The sequence below is a fragment of the Trifolium pratense genome, linkage group LG3 (genome assembly GCF_020283565.1).
Source record: "Trifolium pratense cultivar HEN17-A07 linkage group LG3, ARS_RC_1.1, whole genome shotgun sequence".
NCBI lineage: Eukaryota > Viridiplantae > Streptophyta > Magnoliopsida > Fabales > Fabaceae > Trifolium > Trifolium pratense.
Window position 1 is genome coordinate 18,895,678 of NC_060061.1, and position 15,428 is coordinate 18,911,105.

The 15,428-nt window shown below is 30.8% G+C and overlaps 2 protein-coding genes across 3 annotated transcripts; one reads left to right on the forward strand and one right to left on the reverse strand.

The window, feature by feature from the left end:
* Positions 1 to 1,215: 1,215 nt before the first annotated feature.
* On the reverse strand, positions 1,216 to 7,676 carry LOC123918548. Of its 2 annotated transcripts, XM_045970626.1 has the most exons (8): positions 7,541 to 7,650; positions 7,014 to 7,072; positions 6,187 to 6,571; positions 5,482 to 5,636; positions 3,268 to 3,363; positions 2,447 to 2,703; positions 2,085 to 2,305; positions 1,216 to 1,787 (listed from the first exon to the last, which is right to left on the reverse strand). In XM_045970626.1, exons 3-8 carry the CDS (start codon positions 6,544 to 6,546, stop codon positions 1,422 to 1,424), a joined length of 1,455 nt encoding a protein of 484 aa, XP_045826582.1. In that variant the 5' UTR covers positions 6,547 to 6,571; positions 7,014 to 7,072; positions 7,541 to 7,650; the 3' UTR covers positions 1,216 to 1,421. The 2 variants fall into 2 exon arrangements, with proteins under 2 accessions (XP_045826582.1, XP_045826581.1); XM_045970625.1 differs by lacking the exon at positions 7,014 to 7,072 and having other exon boundaries at positions 7,541 to 7,676.
* Positions 7,677 to 10,881: 3,205 nt separating this feature from the next.
* LOC123918549 (uncharacterized protein Mb0911c) lies at positions 10,882 to 12,216 on the forward strand. Its single transcript, XM_045970627.1, has 3 exons — positions 10,882 to 11,100; positions 11,215 to 11,377; positions 11,941 to 12,216. Exons 1-3 carry the CDS (start codon positions 10,967 to 10,969, stop codon positions 12,076 to 12,078), a joined length of 435 nt encoding a protein of 144 aa, XP_045826583.1. The 5' UTR covers positions 10,882 to 10,966; the 3' UTR covers positions 12,079 to 12,216.
* Positions 12,217 to 15,428: the final 3,212 nt, after the last annotated feature.

Below are 15,428 nucleotides of genomic sequence, written 5' to 3' on the forward strand. Positions count from 1 at the left end.
ACGCAAAAGTCAAGAGACCAAACACCCTTATTATATAGATAATTTGATGCTAAAAAATATATTTCTCATCTACAATATTTTTTAGATTTCTTAAATATTAAAAAAATATAACATTGTTTTTTTTTTTTGACGTAAAAAATATAACATTGTTAAAATTTATATAAAAACATTTAATACAAAGGATGATAGATTATATATATATACTTTGTATTAATAATTTATCTAAAAATTACTCACTTTAATCTAGTGATGATGAGTTTGGGTAGTATGCATGAGATCTTATGTTCGATCCTCATTAGTAACATTGTAAACAACAAAAAATAATTTTAAAAAAATTAATTTAGAAGAAATTTTAAATAAAACGGTGGTTTTTCTAGAAATATTTTATCAAAGTCGAACAATTATTTTGAAAGTAGCTTTTATATTAAAAAAAAATTTAAACATCCAAACGGCTTTAACTTTATCTTTAAAGTTGTATTTTTTAACTTTAAGCTAAAAGTAACTTATAAGTTGAAGAAAAGTCAGGCCAAACATACCAAAAAAGAAGTGATAAGTGCCACTCAAACTCAGAATTTCAAAAATCTCTGATTCAAACTCAGATGTAGATGTAGATGTCTAATCTAACAATATTGAGATTGTTAATTGAATCAGGCCTTATGGAGGACAATTCAAGCTTTTTAACCGAGAGATGTTATCAGTATTATGCTTTGGGAGTGTCTTTTTCTTTTTTCAATTGGGAGTGTCCTTTTTAAGGACTTAATTTCCTTTTTTTTCCCCCTTTCTTTTTTCTCATTGTAAATAAAAAACAATTAACAATCTTTCTACCTACATTTTAATTCAGAATATCCGTCAGTTCATAAACAAAATATCAGATGGAAACTTTTTTCTCTCGAGATGTGCCAATTTATGAGCACAAACCATACGAAAATAAAACAAAGTGGTAAACAATAAACATAGAGGAATGTGTCATTTGATCATTAGCCTTCAAGGTGAGGGGTGGCGGACAGCGGTCTCCGTCTCCGCCTTCTACAGTCTATACTCTATAGTTATACTACAGTTGAACAGAAAAAACACACCATACTTCTATAAAGAGCGCAGTAATCACATCTAAATAACATGTAATCTATTCCAAATCCTTTTCCTATTGTTGACTTCACAACTTAAAAGGATCAATCATTATAGTAGGAGCAATTTTCTATGGCAATATGGATTCTATGATATGATTTTATTATAATCATTAAAAAAGAGAAGTTATTATAAAACCCACAAACAAATGTTTTTTATTGCAGCCCTGGAGATCTTTTATCTGTAGAATCTGAAACAAGTGCGGCCTCCTAATTCCTAAAGACAAATCATACAAGAGGCGTTTTCTACAGATTTATTCAAACTAAGGAAATAAAACTAATTTGGTCAATCTATTTTTACATACCGGGGGGTCCATACATTCCAGCACCAAGAGCTACGACAACCCAAAATACGAGAAGACTAATGACAGCAGTTCTCAACAACTGATCATAGCTGTTGTTTTGACTTTCATCTAATACAATAGATGGATGTAGTGATGGTGAATCCTCGTTGTCACTGATATCATCCTCCCTAACAATCCTGCTGGTGCTGGTTCCAGTTTCATGTGGTTGTACCATATTGTGATTGACCATTTTAGAACATTTCTCGCATGTGCAGCGGCCTCCAAGATATAATGGTAGTGTCGGCAGATAGTCATAAAGAAGCTTCTTGTACATCTCTCCTTCAATTTTCAACTTTTTCTTAGTAGCTGGCTTTATAACCTATGTATGATTCAAATGCTTAAATTAGTTCTCATTTAAGAAAGCACATGTTTCCAAGTGATAATTTTGTAACAAAAAAATGTGTTGTACAGGCAAAGAAACCTGTTCTGTGTTTGATACACCACAAGGATAAGTAAAATTGCATTCAATCAAACAATTTATTGAATAGTTGTAACTTCATGATCAACAAGACAACAAATTCACGAATGCATTCCCTCTTTTGTTTTTTTTACCGAGACTGTTCTCTCTTTGCTACTTTTATGTTGCTTTATGCTAAATAAATGGAAAAGAGTTTACCTGAATAAAAGTCTGGGCAATAACACGAGCAATTGCGGGAAGTCTTATGACAAACAAACAACCAAGACGATTAGGAAAATGATCTTGCAGAATGGAAGAACAAGATCTCAGTATTTGCATGGGAATTCTCAATGGAGATAACCCTTCACAGTCAACCAATACTGTAATTTGAGGGTTCTCTCTATCAACTAAGCGCAAGACACCATATTCTACCTGTGATACTGAAGCAAAAACCAATGGTTACTCATTAAACTACATGAAAATTGATAAGTGGCAAGGGGGTTACAATTTCAAAATAAAGCAAATATGAGAACTAGTGGCAAGCAAAAAAAAAATACTGAATGTGCAAAAGAAAAACATACCAATTGCCTGAGCAAATCGAGGTTTATCTTGGGAGGCCAGTGAGCTGCAAGCCATCCCAAGCCTTACAATGAGACAAGGTCTGTGCAACAAATCAGATCCATGCCAAAACACCATATTTGACCACATTTCCAGCTCTTCTACTGAAAGAATTTTGTAACACTCTCGCCAGCGTATTGTCTTCTTGATTGAGGTAAGGAAGCATGAAAAGTCATTATTAGAAGCTGCGTAAAATCTGTGGAGCTCATCGTCGTTGATTCTGCACAAACACCACTAAATCATGGTCCGCTGCAACAGGAGAAGCCAAGAAATATGCAAGTAAATATGCTATTGCTATCTAATAAGAGGAACCTCTGACCAAGATTTTGAAACTTGCCTAAAGAAATGCAACAGTACAATTCAAGAATGAAAATATACAGAACATTGGCAGAAAAAAATCAATGGTTACTAATAGCTTGATTATCTACCGCTGTACCATTGCACAAGTACTTAATCCCCGAGTTGGGGATGAATAAAGTGATTACGTTGAATGTGATGAATATCCTAATGATTACATTGAATGTTATTCACTCAATGAAAATAATTTAACATATTCAATTGTTAAACGCAACTAAACACAATTGCCAATAAATTATTTTTTGTGCTTCTCTTTCTTTCCAAACAAGGAGACAGGAGTAGATCTACATTACCAAGTACCAACACAAATTACAAAGTGATTATAATCGTATTAAAATCCAATAGCTTAATTTGAAATAGAATTCTGAGAGTATCATGTCATTGCTTTTTTCGGAATAGCATAATTATGCACAAAACCATAAAATACCTTTCTGGCAAACAAATCCCTTGATTTTCCAGCTCTTGGTTTAGTTGAGTCAACCATTTTTCATATTCTAAAACTTCAGGAGCTCTCTCAGGTTGACTGTGAAAAAGGAAAGAAAAACATTAGCAAGAACTAAAGAAGCCTGCAAAGAGAATTCTTAACAAATCCTAAACAACAACCTCAAACTTATCCTGAAAAGCAAGTAGATCGTGACAAGCACTTTATTCATGGGTTTTATCATAGGATTGAAGTTCTTCGGTTTTGTGCTATGCCTAACTCGAACCCAAAAACTAGATCAAGAGATGAAGACTCCCAATTTATAGACAACTTTCACTATATTTCTAGTTGATGTCAATCTCAAAACACACCAAGGACTAGACACCCGGAGTGTGGACAAATACAGGTGGCTAAACAAGAACACCACGCCTAGGACTAGTCACCTAGAGCATAAACAAATATAGGTGACCCGATAACAGGTCTTGGATAGACTTTAATACCATATTAGAATTTGGAATCAACCTAATTCAACTGTAAATCTAAATCACCTAGAGCATAAACAAATATGGGTGACCCGATAACAAGTCTTGGATAGACTTTAATACCATCTTAGAATTTGGACTCAACCTAATTCAACCGTAAACCTAAATCAAGAGGCGAGGATTGTCCGAGCTTTATAAGGACTATCTTGGGCATATCTCCAGTTGATATGGGATTTCAACAGAAGTAATTACTTTAGAGATTGATATTTATAGTTTATACTAACAAGCACCAACACTGAAAGACTAAGGTTGATTTGGGGTCACCCTGTACATTCTTAGTTCAATAAACATCAACATTGTACATTACTTTTGGAGAAATACACAGCTGCATATTTTTTGTTTATCAAGATTGGTATTGTTATTTAAAAACAGTGTAATGAATTTCACACATCATGCATGTTGAAACACGAGGAATATACATAGACATACACATAACTGTATTGCAACCAACAAGTTCAGAAAACAGCACAAAAAGAACAGACCCCAAATGTCATATATAAATAAAAAGACAACTTCTCATTATAGACGGTTTTTTAGTTCATATATAAATAACCAGAATCTTCAAAATGGAAGCCATGAATAAATCAGACTACACAGTTATTTAAGTCTTAATTGAAGTTCGAATTATACGTAGGAGATATTATGAGAGGTTTAGGCATTTTGATTTTCCAGATGATATATAAACAACAAAGCGAAGCTAGACTCTAAATCCTGGAAACTGTCCAAGTTTGAAATAAGTTACTAAGTTACATTCTCAGGAAGACAGTGTAGAAACTGATTTAGTGTGGTCCAATCAGTAATTATCTTAGATTTTGCATAATTTCATGGATGGATTATTGTATACAATGACTACCAGACTACTAGCTAAACTAATTATTATCAGAACTACAGAATGATGCCTATATTATCCGAACTACACTTGATTGAAATTGTGTTTTCAGTTTTCGGTGCCGAGCAGCACTTGCACCGGTTGGAGAGTTGAGTAACAGAATACCAAATTTTGTTACATAGTTTAGTTCAGGACTAAACTCTCAAGTAACTAACTGGTTCTGTAATCAGTTAGATTACTTCACGGTGTATTCCTAGCTACAGTTTCTCTTGTATTCAGAATTTCTGCTTATGAAATATACAAAAGATCTTACTTTCTCTCTGAACTATATCTTCTTCAATTTCTCAATTGTTCTTGACGATTCTGATTTTTTGTAATGTTTGTATAATTTTTTTTTCAGAAACAGGGATTTGAGTAAATAATTAGAATCATAGGAACCTGAAAGAAACCTCCCAAACATAAAGATAATAATTTCCCATCAATTCTAATATCACTCCAAATTTTCAGAAACAACGATTTGAGTAAAATAATTAGAAACATAGGAACCTGCTTAATGTGGGATGGTCCACGGTTTGGTTTTGTTGTTGCATATCAGTTATTTGTGAAGCCAATTTTATCAATTCCACAATAGGTTAATGTCAAATGATCCTCAATTAGGCAAATAACTCTCTAGAAATTATGGGCCGAGACGTCAATAATAACTTAATAAGCAAATGTTAATATACTCATCACAGTTCTTACGTAGAAAATTATGCCATTATTAAGCTAAAAAATAAAGTGTTCATAATAACATCGTAACAAGGATAAATTGCACATGTAAACCTTAGTAAGAAGCCTCAAATCATATACCTAATATTCAAATTATCCTGCACAGGAGATGGTTCTGCTGCAGATACTTCTGAATCATGAGAGTCAGTAAGATGATCTGAGGTTCCATCACTACATTCCAGTTCTTCAGTAAAGACTGTCGCAATGGAAAGGACTAATAATGGTCTTGATAGTACCTGGTAGCAGAGAGAGTATTAACCATCTGCTTCATGTATATAGCTGAATTTGGGATAGTAAAAGGAGAAAAAACTGAAGCAACTTGACAGAAAAGTGAGGGAGCTTCCACTCCTTAACCTTTACAGGAAAAGGGTCTAGGAAATATCATATTGTATATCTTATAATAGCCAAAGATGAAATAATACTGTAAGCAAGAATAGCCTTTTAAGGAAAAAAAATCTCACTGGTCAAAATAAAGGGAATGTCAAACTTCACTATATAAAATAAAAATGAGGAAGATGAAAAAGACTCATTTTACAACAAATTCAATAAAAATGTACGATACATAGAAGTAACCCACATAAAACGTTCTGGAACAAAGATCATCTAGAAGTACACAAATACCAATGATATGGCCATTTTCTAAAGATTTTTAAATGATGCTACTCCAAAATAATTCAACTTCATAGCAAATGGTTTTCCTGACATAACACATTTTTCTGCTTTGAAATGTCCTTCTATATAAACATAAATATGTATTGAAACCATATTGAATTGATAATCACAAACCTGCATGCTTTTGACCAAACCCCTGAAGACAGCCCACCTCTGAATATATTGAAATGGTGGTATGGCAAGGATTTGTAGACCCTGCAGACCTCGCCACAAACATGGGTATCTACTCTTGGAGAACCTCCTTACAGTCTCTAAAGCAGCAACTTTAAGTAAAAAAAATGTGGCACGCCCCACAGCACTGCTTCCAAAGTCACTATCTCTCAATGAAACAAGGGGTTCACAATATCTCTGTGCAAAGCCTTTAGGACGTGATGCAACCAACTGTTTTTGGTACGTTTTTTTCCCAGTGATAAGACTGTTTTGTTTAGAATTAGAGCTCATGCTCATGTTAGACTTATCCACCCTCTCTCCCATGTAAACTGAAGGCAATTCAGTTTCTCTGGCAAGCAGCGCAACAACAAAAAGACAAAAAAAAATTCAGCTACAGGTTACAATATCGGTACCAAATGAAATATTTTCAAAGTCAAATCTATGGGTTCGTTTGATTCGCAAAAGGTAAGTACTGGACAGAATAACATAGGACAAACACTTAAGGTATTTACCAAAATTTTGTCTTGTACGATGTTTGGTGGAAAAAAATTCATTTTGATATTTTAGACAACTTGTGGAGATGATAAAAAATTGTCCTTTGCCCTAGTTTGTCCAGTCCTAAGAACAATTTTAAAATCAAAGTTGTGTTGCCCATTCCTTTATTTTTTAGCAGATCAAACACACCCTATCTAATTAAACAAAACATCCTTTTAAACTACAACATTCCACTATCCTAACCACAAAACAAGGTTTTAAACTGTGGATCTTTGATAACACTGAAAATTACATACAAAAGCTGTTGATGCGGCCGCAATTGTGATCACAACTCAATCACAGAGGTTCCAGAAACCTTGACATTGAAGCCACAAATCACAATTACAATCACCAAATGCAATTTAAAACCCTGCTACTAAATTAAGATCTAAAGAGTGCAAGGAAACAAGCAATTAACACATGGCGCATTATTACATGATACAGAACTAACATCTATCTCTATAGCACCAACACTTCTGATGGAAATCGTGTCCATTGTCTGACCAACACATTTGATTACATTCAATTATGTCATTTTGTCATATAATTACTAATTACCGGTGTCAACGTGTCAGTGTGTACATGTCGGTGCTTCATAGATAATGAACAGTGCAAATTCTTAAAATAAATATGAATTATCGTAGAACAAATGAAGTATATGCAAACACCGTAGAGTAAAATATTAGTAGTATCAAATTTGCAACAAATGGTAGTATATGCAATAATTATTTTGGATGAATAGTATTTCTAGTTATTGGGATGAAGGATCTGATTGAAAGTTAACCTGATTTATGGAGAAAGATGATGGATCGAAAATGTCAGCGTTTTGAGTTGATCTTGTTTAGTCGCCGATTCCAGAAAATGCTCATGGTAAGTCGCAGTTGTATAGTACTAGCATCATTTGATTCGGGGAACTAACTGTTATATCATTACGTGGACGGTGTAGATCTGTTGATTCAGACGTCAACGGTCACACATGTTTTACACGACTAAATCATCACGGATAGGAAAGAGAATTAAATGTTTCACTAGATTAGGTGTGATTTTTTAGGGTACGCAAACTTGATAAAGAATTGTTTCTACTAAAATTCAAATTCGAATTTTTTAAATTATTCATTTTTTAAAAAATTTATAAATCACTTAAGTTTAATGTCATTTATCATGATACTAGTAGATGTTCTTACTTCTTAGTAACTCATATCCCTGACTACCCCCGTAATGAATTTATAGGTGGAGATATTGTGGAATCCATTCAGCGGATGCTTTTGGTGGATCCCCTTTTCCTCCGCCCATGTCATGACCCATGCCTTGTAGTCGATTGGTGCAAGTATGACTTTGTTTTTGAGTTTGATATTCTTATCCACAAGTTTAGTGGTTTTTGGTGGCGTACAATGCCTTACTAGGTAGAGATAGGTTAGTTGCCTCGTTCATTCTTAGTCTTTTGGAATGAAATTTAACTGATTTAATTTTGAGATTAGTTTACTAAATGATCATCTTTAAGGGTAAGATGAGTAGTTCATCTGGTTGAACTAAGGGTAATAGAATTGGAGGTACATGATTCAAGTCCTAACAAGGTGTCAAATAACATACTAATTAACAATTTGCTATTAAAAAAATGATAGTCTTTATAAACTTCTTTTTTTTTAAAACTCAATATTCAGTCCAAGGATCAACTAATTTGAGAGACTAATCACACCACTCACTTGTGGGGTGTCCCATTTTTTTTTGTTGCTCTGTACGGACTAGGCCACCAAAATTGGCATAAGAGGAAATAAAACATAAGACCTTAAGAGATGCATATTTCAAGGATCCAAACCCTCTTAGACCAAGTTGTCTTTATCAACATTTTATAAAACATGTGAGCAACTATATATATTTACTAAAAAACAACAGTAATCATTCATTCAAGAGTTTGTCGTCCATTTGGGTCCTACAAGACTCGAGAGATTAGTCTAATAACAAAGTCTACAATTGATATGACAAAAATCAAATGTCCGGAATAATGATACCTCCAGATTTGCAATGTTGAAGATACTAAAATCATGGAATCTCCACTGAATTTGGATGGAAGTAAATCTGCAAATCTGAACAAAACAAATCAAGACGAAAATTCAAAACAAACATCGTACCAAGACAGAGAATCAAAACAAACAACTCTGAAATAACGGAGAAGAAAACTCTAATGAAACCTAAAATATATGAAAATCACTTATTTAAATAAAAAGAAATGAAAAATATCAAGAAGATTTGATTTTAGATCAAATATGACCATAAATCATTACTCTCTGATGGATAAACAAGAAAAAAAAAAGCAAAGAAAAAAAAAAGGGTTGTGTTGTGACTTATGACATATTTAGGATCAGATGAGAAAGCAACAGTTATATTTATTTGTTTACCGATAAACTTGACCTCAAAATTTATGTAAAATAACTTAACATTAAAACAATTAATTAAACTAAACTCGTAATTTCCAAAGCGATTCAAATTAATAGTATCATCATAATTTATGGACCGTTTTAAAAACTTACTCTCTCAAAACCTTTAGTAGAGAAACACAATAGATATCTTCTAGTTTTGTTTTTATCTCGAATGGAGTATATATGTTTGACATAATAGATGTATATGACATGGACATGTCTTGAACATAAAATAGTTATAACATTGACATTATCGTGAACATAAATTGATTATTAAGGACTAAAAACAAAAAGGAAAATTTTATGAGGACAAAAACATTCTATTTTTACTTTTATGGACTAAAATCATAGTTTGTTATATTTGGAAGACCCAAAACTTATTTTTATTAAGGGGCACCAAGATGTTTCCAACCTAGGTCCTCATATTAATATATGAGTAGAGATATAGATTCTAGTTGAAATTACAAAAAATAGACCCACGTATTAATATATGAGTAGAAATACATGTCCCGCATAAAATACAAAAAAATAAATCCACAATATATGAGTAGAAATATAGATTCTCGTCGAATTTTTTTTTAAAAAAATAGGAATCATATTAGGGTCCCGTAAAAATTATAAAAAAAAAAAAACAAACGTACGTATTAATATGAGTAAAAATATAGGTTCCTGTTCAAATTAAAAAATAAATGCGCGCCATATTAAAATATGAGTAGAGAAATAGTTCATCATATAAATTACAAAAAATATATACAAAAGAATGTCACATATAATTTATTCTAATGTTTTGTATGATAGTGCATGATTTTTTTTATATAATTGTATATGAATATTGTTCAAAATAAAAAATTATATATTTAATAAATTGACTGTTTAATTTTTTTACGGTAATTTGTAATAAAACCAAAATTTTTACAAAAAAAATTAAACAATAGATTATCACTTAAAAGTCCTCATTAAGTAGAAAAAATTAATAAATACCGAACAACTTTAACTTTATTTTTAAAGTTCTTTTTTTTTACTTTAATTATAAAGAAATTTTTAGAGCATAAAAAAGTCAGGTCAAACACACCCTAAATATATTACTTTTTTAAATAAATTACTTCATCTGTACCTTATTAATTGACCTACTTTTTTTATAAAAAAAATTGTCTCAAAGTATTCGATCTAGGACACCAATATTTTATAGAGGTATTGTATATATAAATATAAGTCTCGTAAAAATTATAAAAAAATAAACAACCTGATTAATATATGAGTAAAAATATGCGGGTTTCATAGAAAGTGCAACAAAAATTAGATATTCATATTAATATATAGGCATAAATATATGTCCGACATAAATTATTAAAAAATATACAGCCCTTATTAATATATGAGTAAAACTAAAGAACTCATATAAATAGTAGAAATAAAATACAAAAATGATGTGTAATAAAGTATAATTATTATAATAATATTATTTTATTAAATTTTGGTATGAAAAGACAAACTTACCCCTAATCAAATGATGTGCCAAAAAGAGAAAAATGACAAAGAGGGGTAATTTTAGAAATTCTATAATATCTAGCCCAATCTCTCCCGTCAAATAAAAGAAGCAAGGAAGCAAGCAAACAGGTGACAACGTGCATGCACTCCACGTGCGACTCAAGATGGTTTTCCACGTACGTACCTACATGAAAATTTGACTCGCTCTCCACCAATGAGTATGAAAACTTTATGCAAGTGATAGAACAAGAAAATTAAGGAACAAACAAACAAACAATTAAGATATCAAATCAAACACAATATCAATGGCTACCTCGTCGAATCTCAACCCAGCAGCGTTTGCATACACGGTGGTTTACGTAAAAGATGTTGCCGAATCTGTTGATTTCTATGCCAAAGCCTTTGGCTATTCCGTTCGTCGCTTAGACGAATCCCACAGGTTTCATTTCTTTAATCTTTCAACATTAATTAGACTCACTAATTAATTAATTATAAGTAATTTAATTAACGTTGTTAAACATTGATTGATTGATTGATTAATTTTGAATCTCAGATGGGGAGAGTTGGAAAGTGGTCACACAACTATTGCTTTCACTCCAATCCACCAGCACGAGACCGATGATCTCACCGGTGTTGTCCATGCCAATAAATCCAAACAAGAAAGACCACCGCTTGAGGTTTGTTTTGTTTACCCCGACGTTGATGCTGCTTACAAGGTACATAATCACATCTATATCTATATATATTTTTTAATCTATTGTTAATCAATTATTAAGTAGCTGGAATAAGCCTAGGACCTCCGAATGAACTCCTCTTTAAGTTTGTTACTATATTTTTGTGTTGGATCAGTCCATATATAACAATATTAGTAGTATTAATTAGTAGAGTAGACAAAGAGGGGTCACTCTAAATATGGCGAAATTATTAATTAATGCACTTTGAACTTTTGTCTTATAAAATGGGACAATAAAATTTTACAAAAAGTTCTTATATATACGAACGAGGTAGTATGACAATATTATTATTATTAGGGCATGTTTGTTTCAGTTTTAAAAAAATGAAATTTTTCTTTTTATTTTTGAAAATGGATTTTCTAAAACCGATTTTCAAAATATTACAAGTTTTTTTATATTTGTTTTTTCTAAATTGAAACACTAATTTTGACATCATATAACACTAAAAGAAATTGTAATTCATTGTAGTATAATTTAAATAAATTTAAATGCATTTATGTTGTATTGTGTTTTGATTGATTGAAATTTTGTATGTAATGAAACAGAGGGCGGTGGAGAACGGAGCGGTGGCAGTGAGTGAGCCGGAGATGAAGGAGTGGGGACAAAAGGTTGGATACGTGAGAGACATTGATGGCATCGTGATCAGAATGGGAAGTCATGTGAAGCCAGCAAAACTAGATTAATAATGTTCAGGTCGACATAGCAGCAACTGGCATAATATGCTACTTATGTTTATGTAGTAAAAACCATAACACCATATACTTTACTAAAATAAAATTATCAACTGTAGACACACCATATGCTTTAATTACATGTAGTTTGTTTTGTTCTGCTCTGATTTATACATATTCTCTACTTGTTGAGTCTATATTTCATTGACTGCTATTACTTATGACAATTTTGGTGGCAAGATTGGTTCGTAGGAACTATGCTTCAATTTCTCTAATAAACTGAACATTTTTTTTTTTTGTCAAGTAACTAACGGTTAGAATTTCACATTTTAAACTTAATAAGTGGAGTGTTTGAGATTTGAATTTTGATTCTTACATATCAAATGTGATGTCAGTGCAGGCTCGGCCCAGACACATGTGCAACATGTGCCGCGGCATTGGGCCTCCTAAAAATGAAGGCCTCAATTTATTTTTAAGTGTAGTAGTATTAGTAAATTAGGGGTGCAAAAATCAATATATTATACAACAAACTGTAAGGGTCCGTTTGGTGCGCAGGATAGGATAGTGATAGGATAGGATATAAAACAGGATAAGGATATGATATGATATCAGCAGGATAACAGTTATCCTCAGTTATCCTATCTTGTGTTTGGCGCACACAGGATAACAAACATGATAACTATTATATCATGTTTTTAATACATACTTGCTCATAATAATATGATAAGATATATAAAATATTTAAATGACAAAATTACCCTTGTAAATTAATTGTTATTTTTTTAAAATTATTTTGTAATACTTTGAATTTTTTAAATAAAAAATATAAATAAGTAATCAAATAAATTTATATAGTTTTAAATAAAAAAATATGAGAAAATAAAAAATTTTAATTTTTTTTATGAATCATGATCAAATAAATAACCCAATGATATATACATGTTAGATAAGCTAAATAAATATATGATATATCTCATACGTAAATAATAAAAATACCATTGCAAAATAATTATATTTAATTTCTTATAAAATTTAAATTAATATCCATATTTTACGATTTTTTAATAATTAGTTTACTTTAAAATATTGTAATTTTAGTATAATTTTGATTTTTTTATATTATGTAAATTACAAAATTACCCTTGTGAGAAAATCACAAGTATATTTAAAAATTAATTATTTTATTATTAATTTACTATCAAATTATTTTATTATTTATATTTTATTAATTTTCATTTTTTTTATTTTAAAATATATTTTATAGAATAAATCAGTAAAAAAAAAAAATTATCCTATCCTGCTGGTAACCCAACTCAAATTCAGGATAAGAATTTTAACTAGAGAGACAGGATAGGATAAGCTACAGGATTAACTTATCATATCCTGTTGTGTCACCAAACACTGGACTGAAACAGGATATGATACAGTTATCCTATCCTGTCTCTTATCCTGTGCACCAAATGGGCCCTAAAAGTCCAATTGTTAGACACATAATCTTTTTTATGGAGCTGTAGTTTTAATAAATTAGCGAGTGTAAAATTTAATACATTACTTAATTGACGAATTTCCTACGAAAAATGTTCCAAAAATAACTCGTTTTAAGTAGTTAGAAAATATTTTATTATTATTATTAATTAGACTATGACTCTTTTTACGTTAATTTGCAGTGATGATTATTTTTTTTATGCTATTTGTAATTTAAATAAAGGACAATTTTTTATAAAAAAATCATTTTTATTTATTAAAGGACCACTTTTTATATTTGCATATGACCTTCAGAAACTCAGGGCCGATTCGGTGTCAATTGAATTAAGTTCGCATGGATAAATATAATTGTATTTTATTCACTTTATTTCTGAATTTCTTCAAGGAACAAATCCTATAAAATGTAATCATAACATAATACCACTTTTGTTATTAAAATCTCAAAAAGTTTGAGACAAACATTCAATTATATTTTAGTTTTTAAAATATTTTCATGATTTTTTATATTATGCAATATGATTTGATGCAACCCATTGTTTTGAAGTTCATAAAATCATGGCGAAAATCATACTTTGTAGTTTCAACCATTGTCAAACTCGTTTACATTCGAAGTTCATATTAAAATGATTTGAAGTTCATATTAAATTGGAAATCATCTGATTTTTTTATCCAAAAACTTTGATTCACTAAATGCAGTAAATTTATGAAATATTTTGTCCAAGTTAAATTTAAGGAATTTCAGTGGTACCCTAACAGTTTTTAAATTTCTTCTTCCATATATTTATAATAAAAAAAAATGCAAATTGGCCCGTAAAGCTTTTCAAGTTACTCCATCCAAAATAAAGGTAATTCAAATAGAATTACTTGAATTGCTTAGAATAATAATTCCTCTAAATTTTTTAATTACTCTATTCAAACGCATTATATGGGATAAGTTTGAGTGATTTGATCTATGTAAGATTTGTATTTGGTTTACATGCGGCGTGGCGTCGCATTCCACTTGGATCTCCAATAGGATATTGCGAAGTAATGTAATTTTTTTTGTAGAAAATCTTTTTTTTTATTTTACAAAGAGAATAAAATTTCCTAAAAAAAAAAAAACTACATTACCCCACAATAAATAGAATTCTCCTTCTAAAGTCACAGATAAGGGAATTCCTGCTTGTAGTCCAATGAGTCAATGACTAGCCTTAGACCAAGATCTCTGATCATTCACGTAAGAGAGGATTGGTATAAAAAGATAGATTTACTCCCTCCGTGATAACATACAAGTAAAATTTATTTACTTTTCTACATTCATTACATAATTAATGCATTTGATCTATATTATAGACCAAATACATTAATTATACAATGAACCTAAAAAAAATATCAAAACACATTGAGATGTATTACACATGCTATGTAGCCGAATTACAACAAGAGTCTTAATTTAGAACCTAAGCCAGATCACGACAAGAGTCTTAGTTTAGAAACTTTCTTTTAAGTTTCAAAAGTTATGAGAACTTTGATTTATCAATGATGTAAATCAGTAAATGTATACTTTGTAAATTTCTTGACTTTAGAAATTTTATATAAGTTTTTTTAATGTCGTATTTTAAACTTGGGCGTTACATTCACTATCGCTAAGCTATTGAGAAAAAATTTCAATCATAAAAAGGCAGTATTGAATATCAGAACCGGATAAAACTTTACCCCTAGGCTAATATTGGGAATGGGAACATATTCTCTCTCATCCCATGACATTATTTATCAGTGAGATCTTAGGATGAGGAGTTAACAATTATCATGTAGCAAAAAAAAAATGTAGCAAAAAAAAAAAAAGAAATAAACCAATCAGAGCACAACCTCACAATGCAGAATCCAAAATCACAATA